Source organism: Musa acuminata, chromosome BXJ3-1, assembly GCF_036884655.1.
Source record: "Musa acuminata AAA Group cultivar baxijiao chromosome BXJ3-1, Cavendish_Baxijiao_AAA, whole genome shotgun sequence".
NCBI lineage: Eukaryota > Viridiplantae > Streptophyta > Magnoliopsida > Zingiberales > Musaceae > Musa > Musa acuminata.
The window spans coordinates 43,264,956-43,288,722 of record NC_088349.1 but is presented as its reverse complement, the minus strand read 5'-3'; the positions used below and the strand labels follow the sequence as shown (position 1 = coordinate 43,288,722).

The following is a 23,767-nucleotide window of genomic DNA, read 5'->3' as shown; positions in this document are numbered from 1 at the left end:
ATGGATATATATATATATATATATATATATATATATATATATATATATATATATATATATAAGACATACCGAAACAAACTCATGTCACAGCTCATCAATGTATTTTGACCCCAAGGAAAGCCAGTGAAACAAGCAAAACGATGGTCAAACAGGCGCCGGTGCACCAAAGCAAGCACAAAGTTTCCAGAACTTGGAGCAAAGCAAGACGAAAAAGATAATGGTCAAACGCAAAACAGAAATCCCCAAGTGGTGCAAAACAAATCCCGGTCTTGCACGAAAGGCTCCTTTCGTTTCAAAGCAACAGAACTTTCTCCCCCTTGTTTCAGGGAATGAAAGGGCACATAAAGTTGGACCAACTGATAACGCCCATGGCCTAGATTGTCACACCCATCAACCTCAACGTTTTGTTCATTCATACATTCTCTTTGCATGACGTAAAGTTTGTTCGCCGTGCAGTGAGAGAAGGGATGGTCGACAAAACCTGCTGTCGAAGCAGCGACTGTAGCTTGGCATGCCTTTTTGTTCTCCATCATGTGCTTGCCAACATCGTTGGTGGTCTTCTCAAGGGCACGCCCGAGGGCATGTTGCCGTCTGCCATGCATTGTCAGGATCAAAGAGATTGTTTCAAGTGCCAAAATTTTTACAAAGTAAAGGACTGAACTAAACCTAGGCGGCGAGCAACCCAAGGAAAAGAAATTAGCATCAAGCAGCTCGAAATCTTCATCACTTGCAGAATCCTTGGGCTCTCTCAATCATAGCTTCTATGATTTCTTCAACTTCCATTTATATGCCTAAGGGTATTGGTGTTGAAGCTGCTGCTCTGATGCCATCTTAATTCACAAAAGTAATCATGAACCATATTATCTACGTAATCTTGGATTAGGACGCACGGGAAAGACCACCTGAGGTGCAAAAAAACGCATATCAAAGGTAAGAGTAAATGATGGAGGGATGATGATGGATGCTGAACATGGTTGCTTTATGGACATGAAAAGGGTGTTAGAAAAGTTGAAAAGGTGAGCACTGATCTTTGATTCAAAGATCTGAGTTGAGGCCTAAACCCCAAGCTAATGATGAAGGCAATGATATGTTTTGTGGGAATTTAGGCACTTAATCTACCTCGCCTTTTTTTGGATTAGGGTTCTCGGTGGAGAAAAGGTTTTGCATGGGAAAAGCTTGAATGGAAAGTCGATCCAAAGGTTTGCTCATCGTCTTCGGACGTGCTCGATTCGTCCTTGAGTGCTTTTTTCTTCTTTGACAACTTCTTCTTCAGTTTTATATACTCATCTTTAGAGTACCCCAGTTTCTTGCATTCGTAGCAAGTAGTTGTGTTCTTTTTAAGTTTATTTTTATTATTTGATTCTTATTTCATGAACTTTTTAAATTTTATAGTGAGGAGTTTTATGTCATCATCATCATCACTTGATTTATCACTCAAGTAGTCTTCTATTGTTCGAAGTGCCAAATCCTGCTTATTCTTTCGAAGGTTGTTATCAAGTACATTATGTTCGATACAAGTCATTTCATAAGTCATTAAAGACCCGATAAATTTATCAAGTGAAAAATAGTTCAAATCCTTTACTTCTTAAATAGTCATTACTTTAAGATCCCAATTTTTAAGAAGATATTGTAAAATTTTGTTTAAAAGTTCAAAGTTAAAAAAACTTTTACTAAGTACTTTTAAACTATTGATGACATCCGTAAACCAGGTGTACATGTCAACAAAAATTTCGCTTGGCTTCATTCGAAATACCTCAAAATCATGCATCAAAAGATTTATTATAGACTCTTTTACTCTATTCATACCTTCATGAGTTACTTCTAGTGTATGCCGAATCTTATGTGTAGTTTTGCATAAATAAATACAATTAAACTTATTTTTATCCAAAGCACAAAATACAGCGTTCATAGCTCTAGTATTTAAAGAAAAAATATTCTTCTCCAAATCATTTCATTCGTTCATTGGTTTAGAAAATTTTTAAAAATTATTTTCAATAATATTTTATAAATTGAGGTTCAATGAAGGCAAGAAAACTCTCATCCGAGTTTTTCAATAAGTGTGGTCTATCCCATTAAACATAGGAGAATGAATGATAGAGTGAACATCTTGTAAGCCGAAAAGAGCCATTACTCTTAGGTGTTAAACCAAACGATAAAAAATGTGGCTCTGATAACAACTGTTAGGATCAAGTCGGCACTAAGAGGGGGGGGGGGGTGAATTAGTGCATATGTAAAAATTACGTCGAATTAGAAATCTTCGTACAATAAACCGTATCAAGGAGTGTTCAACTTTAAAAATGTTCATAAGAGTGTACAGCTAAAGTAATGAGAAAGTAAAGCAGTTTGCAATAAAGGTAAATAGTAAAACAGAAATGCAAACCAATTTATAGTGGTTCGGTCGTCGTGACCTACCTCCACCCTCGATTTCGCTTCACTCGAGGCCACCAGCTTCCACTATCGATCTTCTTTCCAATGGGTGAATATTAATTACCCTTACACTCTTTCTCCTTTATTCAAGTTCAGGAGAGAACATTTACACCCTTTTTTTATAAGTGTTCCCTCAAACACCTCTCTTAGGATTATTACTAAGCTCTTAGAGGAAGGACTCTATACTTAAAAGAGTTTTACAATCTTGGAATCACAAAGTTTTTGCTCTATTTTCATGTGTATTCATAGCAAAAATTTGTGGGGTATTTATAGACCCAAAATGACTTCAAAACTTGGAACCAAAATTCAAATCCCCGAAAACACGAGTGGTACCAATACCTGCATTGGGCGGTACCATATTTGATAGCATGGAAAAGTGTGCTTTTAACTTTTTCAGCTCATGGGTGGTTCTATCTAACCTTGGGTGACCGAATGAGTCTTCTACTTGGCCCAAAATAATCTCAACTCAGGCCCAATGGGCCCCTAATTGAGTAGGCCTAATTACATTCTAAACCAACCTAATTAGAACTAAAACTACTGTGCTCTAGACTTATTACAAAGCATTAATCACATGTTGTCCAACATGTCATTGGTTCATTCGATGCTTCGTCTGACCCTTCGACGCATCATCTTCTCCTTCGATGTATTACCCAATCGGCATGTTACCTTCTCGCAACATCCGATCTCCTTGGCGCAATGTCCAATCTTCTTGGCCCATTACCTGAACTCATGGTATGAAGCCTTCTGCCAATACGTTGATTGATCATCCGACTCGACGTCCAATCTTCTAACATGTTCCACTCTAGCCCAACATTGATTTTTTTTATTTTAATTATCTCTTCATGTTTGAAGCTAGTCCTGCATCATTCAAAACTTAGATTAGATCATTAACTCTATCAATTGATTTTATCATCAAAATTAGAAATTCAAACACTTTATTGTCCTATTTCTTTCTTTTTGGTGCTTACTTTGGAGCTTAAGCAAAAGAAGTAAAATGTACTTTAATACCGACTATGTTCTGGTGGAGTTGAAATTTATATTTTCTTGTTTGAAATATGATTTGATAAAGTTAACTCAGTTTTTCCTTTCCCTTTTATCACAAGTAAGAATCTAAGTTTACAGTGTCATCTGCAACTGAGACATGTCCAGGTATGTAGTATGCCCTCCTTTTAATTTTGATGCTATTAGTAGCAGTTTAGTAGGTTATTTGACTATTAGTTACCATTAAGGCTTGTCATAGCTGTTAAACGTGAAACCTCTAGAGTGATTCTCTTTGCAAACGGACCAGTTGAAGAGGTGATTTAATGGTGAAAGAGAAATACTAATATGGTTGGCATCATCTCAGCGCTGGATCCTCGGGTAGTTGATATTCTAGTATCTAAGTGACCAATATTTCAATATTAGATAATAGACATCTCACATTTTACATAATCTTTTCTCTTATAATGCTAGTTGAATCCTCTAAATCGTCTACTAACTTAAGCAGAGGAGTATTGTTGAAAATATCTTGACCTAATTTTACAAGGTTGGGCATAATTGGAGTCTAATTTATTCGATGTTAATAAAAATTAACTTGGGATCAATTTAGAAGAAGTTTCTCAGTTTACTTCGAATAAACTCCCAACTTAGATAATTAAAATATTATTAGATCTAACCCGGGCTTGAACCGGACAATAGGAGCATTGAGCCTAAATCTAATCAGTTATTAAAAAAGAAAAAAAGTAAGGTCGTGGATGGCATAAGAGGTGGGCCAACGGAAAAAGATCTACTTAATAAACAAAAGAAAGTTAGAGGAGAGAGAAAGCTTGGTTTTGAGGCATTTGATCAAGTGATTAAATTTCATCGACTTTAGCTTATATAGAGAATCCTTACAATAAACTCTACAATCCTAATGGTGCTAATCTACGATTTGTCCTCTCCGAAGTGCTTTTTTGATATACTCACTTGGTGAGACTTAAACCTTTCCTTTGATGAAATTCATATATGGCAATGATGATATATTATTATTGAGCCAAGATCTGTATTCTTGATGTTATTATGATCCTCTAGTTATTTTAGAGAATACTTATTGTAAACCTATTATCATTATTGGTGACAGTGGAGATTTGAAGTGGACTACGGTCTTGTGATTTCTCCCGCATTGGGCTTTTCACGTAAAAATTTAGTGTCTCACTTTATGATTGATTCATTATTCTACTATTTATGTTGCTTTGGTTAATATTTGTTTTGGGTAACATATTCCACTTTGAGGTCTATGATGGAAGATTTGCTATATTGTAAAGATTTGTATAATCCTATCAAAATTAAAGAAAAAATTTTGCATTGAAAGATGGGAAATGAGAGATTCAACATAGAAAAGCTATTGCCTATATTAGAAGATGGATGGATATAAATTTGCAAGAGCATATTTTTGATAAAATCAAAGCTAATGTTATTTGATAAATGTTAGAAAATATCTTTGTGAAAAAGGCACCGAGAAATAAAATTTCTCTCCTCAAAAGCTTATCAATTTAAAATATAAAGATGGTAGTAACATTGTTGAGCACATAAGCTCGTTTCAAAGTCTTGCAAATAAGCTGGTTACTATGAAAATGAATATAGATGATGATATGCAAGGATTATTACTTTTTAGCTATTTATCAAAAAGTTGAGAAACCTATATGGTGACAATTTCTAACTCCATGCCAGAGGAGACTATAACTATAAACATAGTTAAAAATAGTTTGCTAAATGAAGATGCCAGAAGGAAAGAACAAGGAGAATCTTCTTCTAATGCACTTGTTATTGAAAAATAAGAAAGACGTAAAAGAACTCATAATAAAAATCCATATGATTATAGAGGAAGATCTAAGTCTAGAAGAGATATCAAGTGTTTCCACTACAATACGCCAGGTCACATAAAGAAAGAGGGTAGGTTTTGGAAGCGAGAATAGAATGAAAGGAAGAAAAATAAAAAAGAGACAACTACATTTATTGCTAAATGTGATATCATTATTGTTTGTGATGACGAATGTGTCAATCTTGTAGCTCAGGATAGTAATTAGGTAATTAACTCTGGTGCTTCAGTCCATATTACTTCTTAAGGTGATTTCTTCAGATCTTACACTACTGATAATTTTGACAATGTTAAAATGAAAAATAGTGATATATATAAGATTGTGGGTATTGGAGATATTTGCGTGGAGACCAGTACTAGGAGTGTTAGTCATAGGTGCCTTGTAAACCAATCACATGAGTGATGTCATGTGTGATACAATACACTATCTTTTTGCTTATTATTATTTATTAATATTTTCTCACTTTCTGTTGCATGTTACATATATTGTGATGTCCATGGATCTATACAATAAGAATCAGATCATGATGAGATCACGATAATGAGACTGATTCGCCTTTAAACACATACCCTAAATAATCTCGATCATAGATTACTCGAGAGGGATATCAAAATAATCGAACAGACTAGTGTGCTATATACCCGTTCATATGATGGAGATGGTTGGTCTCATAGCTACTCATTTGGGGACACTAGGGATATAGTGCAGGTGCTCATTGGAGAATGAGTTTACTGATTGATCCACTCATAGAATATTGGATGGTTGATGATACCTTATTGTCATACAGTAATTTCATGATTCCAATTGTGTCTGCTCCTTAGACTTGAGACACCATGGATATCCTGTATGAGTGCTCCACTCTTTGATACCAGACTTATAAGTCTAGAAGTTCTACATCTAACACAACTAGTCATTAAGAGTGGTAGCCAACTTTATGAGGGCAATTAAGTCTCGATAGAGAATCATTTGCTCCCGATGTCATGAGAGGAATATCCTATATGTTCTTACTTTGACAAATCCCTAGCCAAGGTCATTCGAATTGAGAGAGAAAGAGTTCTCTAGGAGAATTAGATTAGAGCGAGACTTGAGTAGATTCCATGTGGGCCTTATAGCACCATGCCCAATGTATGATATTTGAGATATTAGATAGATGAGAGATTATAAATACATGATAACCAAGGATAGATAGGTCCAATAGATTGAATTACTCTATATCATTTGGGGACTACCCCGTAGTGGCATAGTACGTCCGTAGTCGATGAGTCGAGTGAATTATTATAGAGATAATAATACATTGAGTTAGAAGGAGTTTTGATAGGTACGACTCATAACCAATTCGATATTGGGCCTAGAGGGTCACACACATATGGTAGGTGGTGTGACGAGTAGAGGTTCAGATATGAGATATCTATTGGAGCTCCTATCTTATTGGATATCCAATAAGCCAATGAATTATTGGATCCTATGAATAAGAACCAATAAGAGCTAATGAGAGATTATTGGGTAGAGATCCACTAATTGGCTTAGGTAATTAGATAAAGATCCAATACCCAATAGGGCATGATCCATTAGGGTAAAGTGGCAGAAATCTTTATAAATAGAAAGGGCCAAAAGGTGGTATAGGCTAGTCACCTCTAGGCTGTCCCCCCTATTCTCCTCCCTCTCCTCTTCTCCTAAGCCAACGACCCCAATTGAGGGCGTGTGGACAGTAAGAAGGGTTTGCTCCTTCTTGATCATGTGCTGCGTGTGGAGAGGAAGACTATACGATGATTTGAGGAGTGTCTTCACCACATCTACCTTATGGATCACTACTAGAGAGGAGGACAGTTGACCTCCTTTATCTACTCCTATAGATATGAGATTTTTCAGGGATATACGATCTCCCTAGGTAACAAATCTCACTTGATACTTTTTTTGGAAAATATGTATTTTTTATTTTCTATTCTTTCATTGTGCATGTGATGCTCTGATCAGATTTTCCAATAATAGTATGAAAGCCAGGTTGATTCGTGTGATGATTAATTTTTAAACTACGTGTGTTAATGAATCATGTAGAATTGTTTTATACACGATTGCTGTAATTTTTGTTAGTTCTCAAATCTGGACAATGCCTCTACTCTCTGTTTAAAGGTACTTTAGATTAATGTTTTATCGCCAATATTATTATCACATAATAGAGGAAAAAGGGCAGCAACTATTGCTGCCCTGCGATTTGGGTCACCTATAGCTAGGGGTTTTTAGCCACATGGGGCAAGCAAGTGGCCAGGGTTTTCTAATCACCCATGGACACCTTGCAACTAGGGTTTCTTGGCTATAGAGGAGACCTTGGGGGCTAGTGTTCCTTAGCTTCCCAAGGCTATCATATGGACAGGGATTCCTAGTCGTAGGGGTAATCCTAGCGGTTAGGGTTTCCTAACCGCATGAGGCACCCTTAGGTAGGATACCCCAAAAATATATAAAATAATAATAATAATAATAATAATAATAATAATAATAATAATATTATTATTATTATTATTATTATTATTATTATTATTATTATCTAGTAGTCCTATGATGTATACATATGATGTATGATGTGAACGGATGATCATGGACCGTGTGATGTAATGTATGTGTATACGTGATGTGATTATTATTATTATTTAGGTTTGCAAGCCTCTATTTTTTCTCTTTATTATTGGGCTTCCATGCTTGGATTATGTTGTAATTGCATGAGGAGACACGGTAGGAGCGTGTAGGTGACAACGGGACCCACGAGGTCGAGACGGACAATCGCGACACATGGAGATGTGTACAGATACCGGTAGAATCGATGAGTATGAGATGGATGATCACAAGGCATGGAGATGCACCAATGCACACATAGATCTTTATGTGAGTGATCGAGCCCATTGGCTTGGGCTTGATCATATTAGGTTGTGGTCCATGATCATCTAGTGTGATTACTCATGCGATGTATATATATATATATATATATATATATATATATATATATATATATATATATATATATATATATATATATATATATATATATATATATATATATATATATAATACGTATGCATGTGACATCATATTAAGAGATTGAATCAAAATCTCCTCTCACGATACTATTCAGTTGGTAAGCACGAGGCAATTAGATTGACCCACATGGCCTTCCATCGTTATAGGGAGAAATCGATTCTCAACGAACGTTGAGTTGGTCAAGTCCCTCGAGGCTCACTCTTTGAATTCAGATTTTGATGATGAAATTAATTGATGAAGTTATGATCTAATTAGTATTTGAGTAATGTAGGACTAACTTCAATCACAGAAAGACAAATTGATTGAAGCAGGAAAAATCAAACATTGGGCCGGAGGACTGGTCGATGTGCTGGAAGGACTTTGTGCCATGAGTTCAGGCATCGGGCTAGAAGGATCGGATATTGCACTAAAAAAATCGGATGTTGTGAGAGGTCAACATGTCGATGGTTGGGCAATACACCGAAGAAAATGATGATGTGCTGAAGGATCGAACGAAGCGTCAGATGAGCCAATGATATGTTAGACAACATATAATTCTAGTCTTGTAATCATGTGTCTTAATTAGTCATAGTCAGGTCTTAATTGAGTTAGTTTTGGGTGTAATCATGCTAACTCAATGAGAAGGCCATTGAGCCTTAATTGGGGCTGAGTTTGGCCTATTAGGAGGTCCATTCAATGACCCAAAGTTGGGTCAAGTGGTGGAATCGCCTATAAGCTAGAAAAGTACAAAATGTACTTCTTTTCGAAGATCTGATGGTGGTACCGCTAGTGTAAGGCGGCAGTATACCACTAGTGTTGGGCGTTGGTACTACTTAGTATCAGTGTTGCAGGTGGTGGTACCGCCCAGCACAAGTGGTGGTACCACCAGTACCCCGAAATCCTAGGGATTTGAATTTGGTTCCATTTTTTGAAGCCATTTAGGTCTATAAATACCCCACTAATTCCTACTTGGGTAAGTAAGAATAAGAGTAGAAAGGGGAAAGAATACTTAAGGAAAAAAAGTTACAATCTCTCTAAAGTTTAGAGTCTCTTCCTCTTAGAGTTAGAAGTTTTCTAAGGGAGGATTGAGGTCCATTGTAAAAGAGAGGTGTGAAGGTTCTTTCTTGAGCCCGTGAAAAAAGAGAAAGAGTTATAAGAGGGTAGTTGGTCTTCACCCATTAAAAAAAGATTGTCAATGAATGCTAGTGACCTTGACGGAAGAGCAATTGAGAGTGGACGTAGGTCACAATGACCGATCCACTATAAACTTAGTTTACATTTACTTTCTGCTCTTTATTGAGATTGCTTTCTGATTTAATTGCTTATTACACTTATTCTAAGTCAAACACACTTTCAATATTTGTTTTTATCGAACGAAAGTTTTCAAACTGATATTTTTATGAAAGCACTAATTCAACCCCCCTCTTAGTGTTGTTTTCAGTCCTAACACCACCTATATTGCGATTTAAGATCTTGCCTATAATCTAGAGATGTCATCGGTGATCTAAGGATGTGGTATGCTTGGTCAAATCTCTCGAGAGTATATCATCGAATCAATCTCATCTTATAACAATAGTGATGACTTAACCGAACATCATGATTGGTTAAGTCCCTCGAGGCCATGATGATTCAGAGGCCGAATAGGATGGGAATCACAAAGAGTTGTGATCGACAAGAGTTGCCTACCTTTTTGGGCTTAGTGTGATTAGTCGAATCTCTCGAGGTTACACCAAGATGCTAATTGGATCTCGATCTCCATTAGAGATCCGCTAGGGGTCTCCAATTCACATACTAGAGAGTGTTGTGTGTTTCGTGAGAAAAATAGTAGGAGTAGATTAAGATAGAAGTCCATATCTTGATTGTTTACTTTTATGCAAAATCTACATGTTATTTATTTCTGCTATATCTTTTGTTTGTTAGAAACATGTTACTTTCAAATCCCTTATGTGGCATACTTGATGTCAATCGCCTCACTGGTCTAAATTATACGGATTGGTTTCGTAACCTGAGAATCGTTCTCACAATGGAAAAAATCGCATACATATTAGAGCATGCGCTATATTAGGCCTGGTACATAGCATGACATACATAATAGACCCTATTGTTGAGGCATAGAGTATCATATCCATGTTCTCCCTTTCTTCAGGAGTCTTTGGGGATATACTCCTAGAAAGCGATATCCTATGTCTCATCGGTATGAGATCTCTCTTGGAATTTTTCATGCCAAATCTTTTGACAATAATGTCTATGTACCTGGACTAGGACAAGCCAAGCATCCTCTTGGATTTATCTCTATAGATCTGAATCCCCAAGATATAAGATGCTTCCCCTAAGTCCTTTATGGAGAAGTATCTAGATAACCAAGCCTTTACTATGGATAGCATTCCTACATCATTCCCAATGATCAGGATGTCATCCACATATAACACCAAGAAGGTGATAGTGCTCTCACTTACCTTCCTATATACACAAGGCTCATTTTCGTTCTTAACGAAGTCATAAGATCTAATTACCTCATCATACCTTATGTTATAACTTCGGGAAGCTTGCTTTAGTCCATAAATGGATCTAAGCAACCTGCACACCTTATCTGGGTAGTCCTTGGACACGAATCCCTTGGGCTGTATCATATATACCTCCTCCTTGAGGTTGCTATTGAGGAATACGATTTTTACGTTCATCTGTCAGATCTTATAATTATAGTATGCTGCAATAGCCAATAGAATTCAGATTTTAGCATGAGGTGAGAAGGTTTCGTAATAGTCAACACCTTGCCTTTGACAATACCCCTTAGCAACTAGTCTTGCTTTATAGGTCTCTATTTTTCCATCTACTATGATATTTTTCTTGAAGATCCACTTGCAACCGATAGATAGAATACCCTCGGGCGCATCAACTAGGTTCCAAACCTTGTTGGAGTACATGGAATCCATCTCAGAATTCATGGCTTCTTGCCACTTCCTGGAGTTTATACTCATAATAGCTTCCTCATAGGTTTGAGGATCAATATCCTTAACATCCTCTCATATAATATGTCCCACATATCTCTCAGGAGGATAGGATACTCTACCGGACCTATGTAAAGTTGTAACTAGTGTGTTATGTACCTGAATATACTCGGGCTGTAGAGTGGTGTTTGAGCTAGGTTCTCCAACCTCGCTCAACTCTATCATGCTCCCACTGTCTCTACTAAGAATATGTTCCTTCTCAAGAAACACATTTCTCTTGGCTACAAAGACCTTTTGATCATCAAGATGATAGAAATAATACCCATAAGTTTCCTTAGGTTATCCCATGAACTTGCACTGCTCCATCCTTGATTCCAACTTATCGGGGTTGTGTATTTAACGTGGGCAGGGTAGCCCCAAATCTTAACAACTTTAAGATCGAGCTTCTTCCCTTTCTATATCTCATATGGTGTAGACACTACTGACTTAGTTGGAACTCTATTCAAAATGTAAGCTACGGTCTCTAGGGCATATCCCCAAAATGAGATGGGTAGGTCACCGAAACTCATCATGGACCGTACCATGTCTAATAATGTACGATTCCTCCTTTCAGATACACCATTGAGCTGAGGTGTATAAGGAGGTGTCTATTGGGATAGAATCCCATGGTCTTTGAGGAACTAAGTAAACTCTATACTTAAGTACTCACCTCCTCGATCTGATCGAAGATTCTTGATACTCTTTCCAGTTTGGTTCTCCGCTTCATTCTTATATTCTCTAAATTTCTTAAAGGCCTCGGACTTGTACTTCATTAAGTACACATGTCCATACCTTGAGAAATCATTAGTAAAGGTAATGAAGTAGGAGTAACCACCAATAGCATGAGTTGACATGGGTCCACATACATCACTATGTATGAGTTCTAGTAGCTCAGTAGCTCTTTCTCCAATTCCACTAAATGAAGAGTTGGTTAGTTTTCCATGAAGGCAAGGCTCACAAGTTGCATATAACTCATAGTCAAATAGATCTAGATATCCATCTTTTAGCAACTTTTGAATCCTTCCCTCATGGATGTGACCTAGCCTACAATGCCACAGGTATGCACTATTCACCTCATCTCGTTTCCTCTTAGACACACTTACATTCATGATATGTGGAGTAGTGTATAGCATAAATAAACTATTATGCAATATTTCTCTCGTGATGATCTCATCATCTAATAATATTAAACAACCATTGTTCTCAAAAACTAATTTATATTCACTAATTGTCAAATATGAAATTGAAATAATATTTTTGATAATAGAAGGAACAAAATAACATACATCCAATGCAATAATAGCTCCACCAAGCAAATGTAGGGCAACCTCGCCAATAGCTACTACAGCAATTTTTGCTCCATTGCCCATCTTGAGGTCCATCTCGCCTCTCGCTAGTCTCCTAGGCCTTGCCAGAACCTGTAAAGAATTATAAATATGGTAAAGACTATCGGTATCTAATACCCATGTGTTATCATAAGAGTCTGACAAATAGAGACAGATCATGAATGTATCTAAAGCTTCTCGAAGCTTCTGTTTCACCCTCTCTGCAAGGTACTTTTGTAGTTCATCTTCCAATGCCTATCTTTTCCGTAGTGGAAGCACTGACCTTTGTCCTTTGCCGGGTCTTTCTTGGCAACCTTTGCTTTACCTGGTTTGCCCTTGCCCTTCTTAAGGGACTTTTATGCTTTTCTTTTCTTTTTGGTCTCACTAGTATAGAGAACTAGCTTCTTTTTCTTGATAGTGCTCTATGCCTCCATCAACATATTGAGGAGCTCCGGGAGAGTCACCTCAAGCTTGTTCATATTAAAATTCATTATGAACTATGAAAAGGAATCTGGTAGGAACTGAAGCACAAGATCCATAGATATGTTATCCTCTAGGATCATTCCTAAACCTGTGAGTTTCTCTTTCCAATCAATAATCTTTAGGACATGTTTATAAACCGGTGTCCCCTCAATCATCCTAACGCGTAAGAGGCTCTTAGATATCTCTATAACCGTTATTATTAAATATTATATTTAATAATAATGTAACCGTTCTTATTAAAATTCATAATTCATTATCATGAATTTCTTTATTAATTATGATTTAAATGATTTCAGTTTTTTATTCTTTATACATGAAACCGTTATTATTAAATTAAATATTTAATATCATTAAAGTTCTTCATTATGGTCCAAACGTTACAAATTTGAATTAATTCTTGAATGTTATGAATTGGTGATGATAAATGTTCTTGATGGGAGAACATCTATATATATGAGGATTTTGGTCCCTGGGCTTAATCATTTCTTTGAAGCAAAAAAAACTTTCCTACACCATCTAAAGTGAGAGTTCTGAGTTGAGAAGTGCCAAAGTTGAAGAAGAAATCTCTGCAGAAATTCTTGACAACAATGGCTGAAGGTACGCTATTTTATTTCCGTATTAGTTTTATTATGTTTCTATTATAATGATTTAGAAACACAAGTTGGCTTCAATAGTTTTCTTACATTTGGTATCAGAGCCTTTTGACCTCTGTCTTGATATGACATAGTTTTCATTTTTATGCCATGAAAATGATTTGATTTTGGTTTCTTCTTGGAATCTTCTTGATGCATTTTGTTGAAAATCATGAGGAAATATCATTTTCAATATTTTTAGTCGGTAAAATGCTCATATTACGTATGCATATTTAGTTATACAAAATTATGCTTATGAGCAAATTTTTTATGTTTAAAATGTCTAGTGATCCATATAATCTTAATTAATTAAAAATTAGCCACAACATCCTTGATTAATTAAAATTATATATAAAGTTAAAATAAGGATCACATAAGTAATTAGATAGCATATTGTGATTGATTATATTTCATATAATAATTGTTATCCCATAGGATCTTTTATTATATTTAATATAATTAATCAGGATAAAATATCAAATTATTTTCATAATTTACCCACAGGGATTATGAATTAGAATATAATTTGATAGTTTTATTATAAAGACCATTTGAATCTATTTGAATTAAGAATTTAACCCATAGGCAATTTTTATGTCATGAGATTCATATTTTTGACATGTTTCACATTGGTAAAACATGTAATTTAATCTATTAAGCTTAAAATTTTGACATAAGCATGTTTGATTTTATGCAGTTTCTCAAACTGTTAATTTCTCTGATATTCGATGTAATATTCCCGAACTTAATGGTGATAACTATAAGATATGGAAGGAGAGGGTTCTCCTCCATTTAGGGTGGATGGATATCGATTATGCTATAAAAAAAACGAATCACTTATAGTCACTAATACCAGCACTCCAACTGAGATCACGTTATATGAACGATGGGAGCAATCTAATCGGCTCAGCGTGATTTTATCAAAACTAAGATGACTACTGGCATACGTGGTTCTGTTGACCAGCATGAAAATGTCCGAGACTTGCTAAAAGCTATTGATGAACAATTCGTCACTTCAAATAAGACATTAGCAAGTACCCTTATAATGAAATTTTCATCCCTTAGACTCACTAACATAAAGGGTGTGCGTGAGCACATAATGCAAATGCGAGATATTGCGGCTCAACTTAAGAAACTTAAGGTTAATATGTCAGAATCCTTCCTGGTGCACTATATTCTGAATGTCCTTCCACCTTAATATCGCCCTTTTAAAATTTCATACAATACACATAAGGACAAATGGTCAATCAATGAATTAATGACCATGTGTGTTCAAGAAGAAGAGAGGCTAGTGATGAAATTGGGTGAGAGTGCATTGGTAGGAACCACTCACGGGAAGAACAAAACTAACAAACATCAAGCCAATCAGAAAGCTCATCAGCAAGGAAAAGGTAAAATACCACCCCAAGCTGATATCAAGAAAAAAGCAAGGTGTTTCTTTTGTAAAAAAAAGGGACACATGAAGAAGGAATGCACAAAATTCGAACGGTGGTCTGAAAAGAAAGGTAAACCAACCTCATATGTATGCTATTAATCTAATATGGTCAATGTTAATATTAACACCTAGTGGATTGACTCTGGATCAACAATCCATATTGTAAACTCTTTGCAGGATATGTAAAACTTAAGGAAGCTAGTGGGAAGTGAGCAAAGCATCTTATCAGGAAATAAGATGGGCTCACATGTGGAGGCAATTGGAACATGCATTTTAACTTTAAGTAGTGGTTTTGTTTTAAAATTAGAAAGGACCTTTTATGTACCAAGTTTCTCACAAAACATAATTTCTGTTTCCAAACTCATACAATTTGGGTATTCCTTTAATTTTAAAGACACATCATTTCGTTTATTACATAAATCTGATTGTGTTGGGAATGATATTTTGTCTGATGGTCTTCACCGTATTTTATTACAAAATGATAATACTCAAAGTTCAATGCATATTCACGCTGGCATTAAGAGGTGTAATATTAATGAGGACTCCTCTATATTATGGCATCGAAGATTAGGATATATCTCCGTATAGAGAATTAAAAGATTAGTTAAAGATGGGATACTTAGGACTCTTGATTTTACTAATTTTAAGACATGTGTGGACTGTATTAAGGGAAAGCTGACCAATAAGTCCAAAAAGGGTGCTAATAGGAGTTCAGACTTATTAGAGATAATTCATACTGATATATGTTGTCCAGACATGGACATACATGGTCAGAAATACTTCATCTCCTTTATAGATGATTACTCACGATACATGTATATATATTTTCTTCATAAAAAAAATGAAGCATTGGATCCCTTTAATGTCTTTAAGGCTAAAGTTGAGAACCAATGTGGTAGGCAAATTAAAATTGTGAGATCAGATAGGAGTGGAGAATATTATGGTAGATATATTGAAAATGGACAAGCACCTGGTCCTTTTGCTAAGTTTCTTTAAGAACATGGGATTGTTGCCTAATACATTATGCCTGGTTCTCGTGTTGTAGAAAGAAGAAACCGAACATTATTAGATATGGTCCGGAGTATGCTCCAATCTTCCTAAGTTCTTGTGGACTGAAGAACTAACAATGACTGTGTATATATTAAACCGAGTTCCAATCAAGGCTGTCCAAAAGACACTATTTAAATTATAGAAAGGTTGGAAACCGAGTTTGCGACATATACGCATTTGGGGATATCCATCTGAAGTCAGGATATATAATCCACAAGAGAAGAAACTGGACCCGAGGACTATTAGTGGGTGTTTCATTGGATATGCCAAAAAGTCCAAAGGTTACAGATTCTATTGTCCATCTCACACAACTAGGATTGTGGAATCAACAAACGCTAAATTTCTTGAGGATGATGTGATTAGTGGGAGCGATCATTTCAGGAACATAGTTTCCGCACATGATCATATAGAATCTCAACCTTCCATATCAAATGATAAATTGGTTATAGTTCATAGCACTTCTCAAGTACAAACTAGTGCTGAACAACCAATCATTGAAATTCCACAAGTTGTTGATAGTATTCTAATAGATCAAGCAGTTCATGAATTACAACAAGCTCCTGAACAACTAGTTGAACCATAAGTTCCTCAAGGAACCATTGGTATAACATTAAGAAGATCTACTAGAAATAAAAGATCAGCAATTCCTAGTGATTATGTTATATATCTACAAGAATCTGATTATAATATTAGAGCCAAAAATGATCCTGAAACATTTTCACAAGCCATGAGTTGCAAAGAATCAAATTTGTGGCATGATGCCATGAAAGAAGAGATGAATTCCATGATGCGCGATGGAGTCTGGGATCTTGTAGAGTTGCCTAATGAAGCAAAGGCTATTGGTTGCAAATGGGTCTTTAAAATTAAGAAAGATTCGTTAGGCAACATTGAGAGATTCAAGACAAGACTTGTTGCAAAGGGATTTACTCAAAAAGAGGGAATCGATTATACGGAGACGTTTTCTCCTATATCTAAGAAAGATTCTCTATGTATTATTTTGGCATTAGTTGCTCATTTTGACCTTGAGTTGCAACAAATGGATGTGAAAACGACATTTCTTAAAGGAGATCTAGAGAAAGAGGTTTATATGAAACAACTTAAAGGTTTCTCCTCTAGTGTTGGTGAACACTTGGTTTGCAAGCTTAGGAAGTCTATATACGGCTTAAAACAAGCCTCCTGCTAATGATATTTTAAATTTCATGAAGTAATTTCTTCACTTGGATTTGTTGAAAATCCCATGGATCAATGCATATACCAGAAGGTTAGTGGGAGAAAAATATGTTTCCTTATTTTATACGTAGATGATATTTTGCTTGCAACCAACGATAAGGGTTTGCTGCATGAGGTGAAACAATTCCTTTCTAAAAATTTTAACATGAAGGATATGGGTGAAGCATCTTATGTCATTGGCCTTAAGATCCATAGAGATAGACATCGAGGCATTTTAGGTCTATCACAAGAAACCTATATCGATAAACTTTTAGAAAGATTTCGAATGAAGGATTGTTCACTAAGTGTTACTCCCATTGTGAAAGATGATAGATTCAATTTGAACCAATGCCCAAAGAACAACTTTGAAAGGGAATTAATGAAAAACATCCCATATGCTTCTGTCGTAGGAAGCCTTATGTATGCTCAGGTCTGTACTAGACCTGATATTGCATTTATTATGGGGATGCTAGGTCGATATCAAAGTAATCCAAGTATGGACCATTGGAGAACTGCAAAGAAAGTGATGAGGTATCTACAAGGAACCAAAGATTACATGCTTATTTATAAACATACAGACAATCTGGATGTGATTGGTTACTCCAATTGAGACTTCGCCGGTTGTGTTGATTCTCATAAATCAACTTCAGGATAAATTTTTATAATGGCTGGTGGAGCTATTTCTTGGAGAAGCGCTAAGAAGACCTTGACTGCTACTTCTACCATGGAAGCTGAGTTTGTCTCTTGTTTTGAGGCTATTTCACATGGTGTATGGATTAAGAGTTTCATTTTTGGGCTTAGAATCATGGATTCTATTTCTAGGCCATTAAGAATTTTTTGTGATAATTCAGCTACTGTCTTTATAGCTAAAAACAATAAAAGTCGAAGTCGAAGTAAACACATCGACATTAAGTATTTAGCCATAAGAGAACGTATAAAAGAAAAGAAAGTGGTCATTGAGCATATTAGCACTGAATTGATGATTACTGATCCTTTGACTAAAAGCATGCCACCTCTGAAATTCAAGGATCATGTAGAGAAAATGGGACTTGGTTCCACTTTTTAATGATATTGAAACTCTTATATATTAAGAAAATTTCTCATTCATGTGCACATTATTTTGAGAAAATATATTGTTACTGAACCAAGAATAAACATAAGGTTTATTCATTAAGTAATATTACCAAATTGAGATTAAGAAACTAAATACATCGTGATACATGGATGATAATACTCGCTCTTAGAGGACTTATCGCTCTGATTCATGTATTTATTTCTTAAGAATGTTGTTTGAGAAAGATTAATTTAAATTATTAAGATAAACGTATGGACCAAGTGGGAGAATGTAACCGTTATTATTAAATATCTAATTTAATAATAATGTAACCGTTCTCATTAAGATTCATAATTCATTATCATGAATTTCTTCATTAATTATGATTTAAATGATTTCAGTTTTTTATTCTTTATACATGAAACTGTTATTATTAAATTAAATATTTAATATTATTAAAGTTCTTCATTATGGTCCAAACGTTACAAATTTGAATTAATTCTTGAACGTTATGAATTGGTGATGATAAATGTTCTTGATGGGAGAACATCTATATATATGAGGATTTTGGTGTTGGGAAATCATGGGGGCTACATCACATGTGCAGCGGAAGAACAAGAAAACAAAATCCCCGATTCCCAAAGAGATGTTCGTCGTCGTGCGAAGATTGGTGCGCAAAAGTCCGCGAAACATGAAACTGCGTATAGAGTAGATTGTGTTACCTAGGGAGATCGTATATCCCTGTTTCCTTGCAGATCCTTAGGAGAGGGTGAAGGAGGTCAAGCGTCCTCCTCTCTAGCGGTGATCCACACAGCAGGGTTGCGATGACGCTCCTCAAGACTCCAGGCCTGCTCTGAGGTGGAGAGGAAGAGGAGAATAGGAAAGGCAAGCAAAGACTCTAGCCTATGAGGCTGTGAATCCCTCCTATTTATAGAGATCCCCTGTCAAACCCTAATGGGTCCTCCCCTAATGGGTATTGGATCTACATCTAATAAGACAAGGGCTCCGTCGGATATCTCAAGGACTTCCCTAGGGTAAATATTTTGGGAGTGATCAATTTTTTGAATTTTTGAGATAGTGCACAAAGAACCTATCACACCTTGACTTTGCACAAAATTTATGACTGCCACGTTTTCTTACGAAGCCCAGCATATACGACTTCCCGAAGGTAAATATATTGGGAATTGTCAATATTTTAAATTTTTGAGAGGGAGCATAAAAAACCGATCGAACCTTCACTTTTTGCAAACTTGATTACCGTCACGTCTTTTGGCAAAACCCAGCTTAAACAACTTCCGTAGAGCTAATATGTTTGGAATGGTCAATATTTCGAATAATCGAGATGGTGCACAAAAAACTGATCGAACCTCGACTCTACGTAAACTTTATAACCGTCAAATTTTGTTGCATAACCAACCTTAAACAACATCCTTGGAGCAAATATGTTTGGAATGGTCAATATTTTGAATTTTCAAGATGGTGTGCGAAAAACAATCGAACTTCGATTTTTCGCAATGTTTATGACTGTCACATTTTTTTCCCAAACTATGCTTATACTGACTACCCTAGGGCAAATATGTTGGGAGTGATCAATTTTTTGAATTTTTGAGACGATGCGCAAAAAATCGACCGAACCTCGACATTGCAAAAACTTTATAACTATGACATTTTTTTTCTGAAACTATGCTCCTACGACATCTCATGGACAAAATATGTTTGGAATGATCAATTTTTTGAATTTTTGAAATAGTGAATAGGAAACGGATCCAACATTGACTTTATTCAAAATTTAGGACTATTTTTGAATTTTGAATTTTTGAAACCAAGCTTTTACAACTTCCTTAGGGCTAATATGTTTGGAATGGTTAATATTTTAAATTTTCAAGACGATGCGCAAAAACTATTGGAACCTCGACTTTGTACAAACTTTATGACCGCTACTTTTATTTGCGAAAACCGGCTTATACAACTTCCATAATGCTAATATGCTGGGAATTGTCAATATTTTAAATTTTTGAGATGGTGCGCAGAAAACCAATTGAACCATGACTTTGCGCAAACTTTATGACTAACACTATTTTTTGTGAAACCATGCACAAACAAATTTGCTAGGGCAAATAAGTTGATAATGATCAATTTTTTGAATTTTAGAGACTGTGCAAAAAACCGATCGAATCCCGACGTTGCACAAACTTTATGACGGCCGTGTTTCTTACGAAACTATACTTATATAACTTCTTGTTTTTGCCAAATGACACACTCGGCATTGCTATACATGTCCCTCCACATCTCAAGACATTGCGAAAACTTTATGACCGTTACTTTATTGTGAATAGAATACTGTTCGAACCAAGCTTTTTCGGCTCACAAAACCGACCGAACCTGGACTATGCGCAAACATTTTGATTAACATGTTTTTTTGCAAAACCAGGCTAAAACAACTTCCATAATGCTAATATGCTGGGAATTGTCAATATTTTGAATTTTTTAGATGGTGCGCAGAAAACCAATTGAACCATGACTTTACACAAACTTTATGACTGACACTATTTTTTGTGAAACCTTGCACAAACAACTTTGCTAGGGCAAATAAGTTGATAATGATCAATTTTTTTAATTTTCGAGACTGTGCAAAAAACCGATCAAATCCCGACGTTGCACAAACTTTATGACAGCCATGTTTCTTGCGAAACTAAGCTTATACAACTTCTTGTTTTTGCCAAATGACACACTCGACATTGCTATACATGTCTCTCCACATCTCTAAACATCTTAGGCCCAATAGAAGTTTGATTGAACAAGAGCAAAACTAAGCTTAAACAACTTCCCGAAAGCTAATAAAAGGGGAATTGTCAATATTGTAAATTTTTTAGAGGGTCCACAAAAGACAATCGATTCTCAGCTTCGGGCAATCTTTATGACCGTCATTATTTTTCGTGAAACTAAGCTTAACAACTTCCCTTGGGAAAATGTGTTGGGAATGGTCTGTATTTTAAATTTTCGAGATGATGCACAAAAAACTAATCAAACTTCGACTTTGCAAAAACTTTATGATCGTAATATATTTTTTTTTAATCCAGACTTTTACAACTTTCCCTAGGGCTAATATCCCAATGATTGATAGTTCTCGGCTAGAGAAGAGGTAGGGAAGCGACCCTTGCGATAGGCGACAAGAAGCGACTGAGTGTAAGGGCACCTCACGGGCAGCACGCACTCCCGTGCCCTCAATGGCGAGTGCGAGGGTGACTTGTGGCAGGGGCGATGGTTGCTTCTCCCTAGGGCTACCTACTTGGCTCGTACAAATTTTCATGGGTTAATATGTTGGGAATGGTCAATATTTTGACTTTTCGAGATGGTGCAAAAAAAAAATTCGAACCTCAACTTTAAGCAAACTTTATAACCGTCATATTTTTTTTGCAAAACCAGGCTTATACAACTTCCCTAAGGCAAATATGTTGGGAATGGTCAATAAAATTTGTAAACGGTGCATAAAAAACCGATTGAACCTTGACTTTGCGCAATCTTTATGACCGTCATGTTTTTCTGTGAAACCATTCTCATAGGACTTCCCTAGGGTAAATATTTTGGGAATGATCAATTTTTTGAATTTTTGAGATGGTGCACAAAGAACCTATCACACCTTGACTTTGCACAAAATTTATGACTGCCACGTTTTCTTACGAAACCCAGCATATACGACTTCCCGAAGACAAATATATTGGGAATTGTCAATATTTTAAATTTTTGAGAGGGAGCACAAAAAACCGATCAAACCTTCACTCTTTGCAAACTTGATTACCGTCACGTCTTTTGGCAAAACCCAGCTTAAACAACTTCCATAGAGCTAATATGTTTGGAATGGTCAATATTTCGAATATTCGAGACGGTGCACAAAAAACTGATCGAACCTCGACTCTGCGTAAACTTTATAACCGCTACGTATTCTTCCCAACTTGCTTATCCTCGTGATGCCTCTTGCGCGAAGGGTTGGTCATTCCTCTGAATGCCAATCTCAGATGCCCGCTCCTCTTAGCGACTCCTTTTTCCTACATCTCCATGCCCGCTTTCCCCTAAACGGTCGCGCGTGCGGGCTGCCCTCAATGCAGTCCCGCTAAGTCCCCCACGTTTGCATGTCAAGTGTTTCTATGAGTGCTTGTCCAGCTCTGATACCATCTGTCATGGATTTAGCTGGTTTTGCCTAAGTCGTGCGGCACCGTTGCGTGTCCATCCGCAAAGGTCAGTCTCTCCGAAACATCTAATGGTCCCTTAAGACCTACAAAAGAGAAAACGGGTTAGAGAAAGCGCCTCACTCGGGATCCACAAGCAAACATTTCGAAAAACACTTGCATAGCCAATGCAAATTACAAACAGACTTTACAAGCTCTGAACGGTCGCACAACAAAGGATCCAAAATGGTCCACTATAGACCAAATATCTCTCACAAGTGTCCACATGACACAACCTTTATTTACAAGCCTAAAACGGCCACCAAACTCAACTAAAATGGGGTTGTTAAGCCTTCGACTGTCCCTCTACATGTTGTGCAACGCATGAACAAACCAAAATACACGGACATACATAAGCATTACATTAAAAGCCATGTTTACAGTTTTGCCCATGACAGACTGGTACCGAGGCGTACTGACCAATACCGCCCCAGATTTCGACCATTGCTGAGGCATGGTAAGTGTAGGTATTTTTAAGTTTTTGGATGTACCATCGGTATACCCTGGCATACCAACGGTACGTGCTGTACCGAGCGGAGCTCAATACGTCGGTACGAACCGGTATTTAAAACCTTGCTCCAGGGTATTGACATTAGATTGACGGCCAGTATCAAATACTGTCAAATCACCAAAGGAACCTCCTCATTGTGAGTTGTACTCCATAGTTGACCTATTGTTAGTAGCAAGGTTCGCAATACCGTACCGTACCGGAGTTTCGACCTGAGCTCGGTACCGGTACGGTACGGTATACCGAGCGGTACACCCAGGTGTACCGAGCGGTATATTCAGGCGTGCCGAGCTACAGTACTGCTACAATGTCGGACCGGTAAGATGCGGTCCGCGTACCGAAAGCATGTCGGACCGGTACGTACCGCCCGTACCGGGCGGTATAGTTCGGTACGGCAAACCATGGTTAGTAGAGTCTTGAATGGTCAATGGACTGATGAGAGAGCTAAAAATTATGGTACAGGGATGAGAAGCAAAATATTGTCTTGTACAAAAAAGCAGCATGCAAAGTTACATCCGTAAGGAACTAACATCTCAAACTATATAAAAAGGATTGTCATCTAGTGCATACTGGATGCATATTATT

The 23,767-nt window shown here is 36.5% G+C and overlaps 1 protein-coding gene across 3 annotated transcripts in view; it reads right to left on the bottom strand.

Annotated features, from left to right (window-relative positions):
• Window positions 1–203: 203 nt before the first annotated feature.
• Window positions 204–23,767, bottom strand: part of LOC135628844 (alpha-N-acetylglucosaminidase-like) — a 29,885-nt gene continuing 6,321 nt past the window's right edge. The window contains exons 5-6 of one of the 3 annotated variants that reach the window (XM_065135780.1): window positions 12,547–12,678; window positions 598–902 (exon numbers count right to left, since the gene is read on the bottom strand). In XM_065135780.1, coding sequence (XP_064991852.1) covers window positions 861–902; window positions 12,547–12,678 — 174 coding nt within the window. In that variant the 3' untranslated portion in view covers window positions 598–860. The other 2 variants (XM_065135783.1, XM_065135781.1) reach the window with 2 other exon arrangements.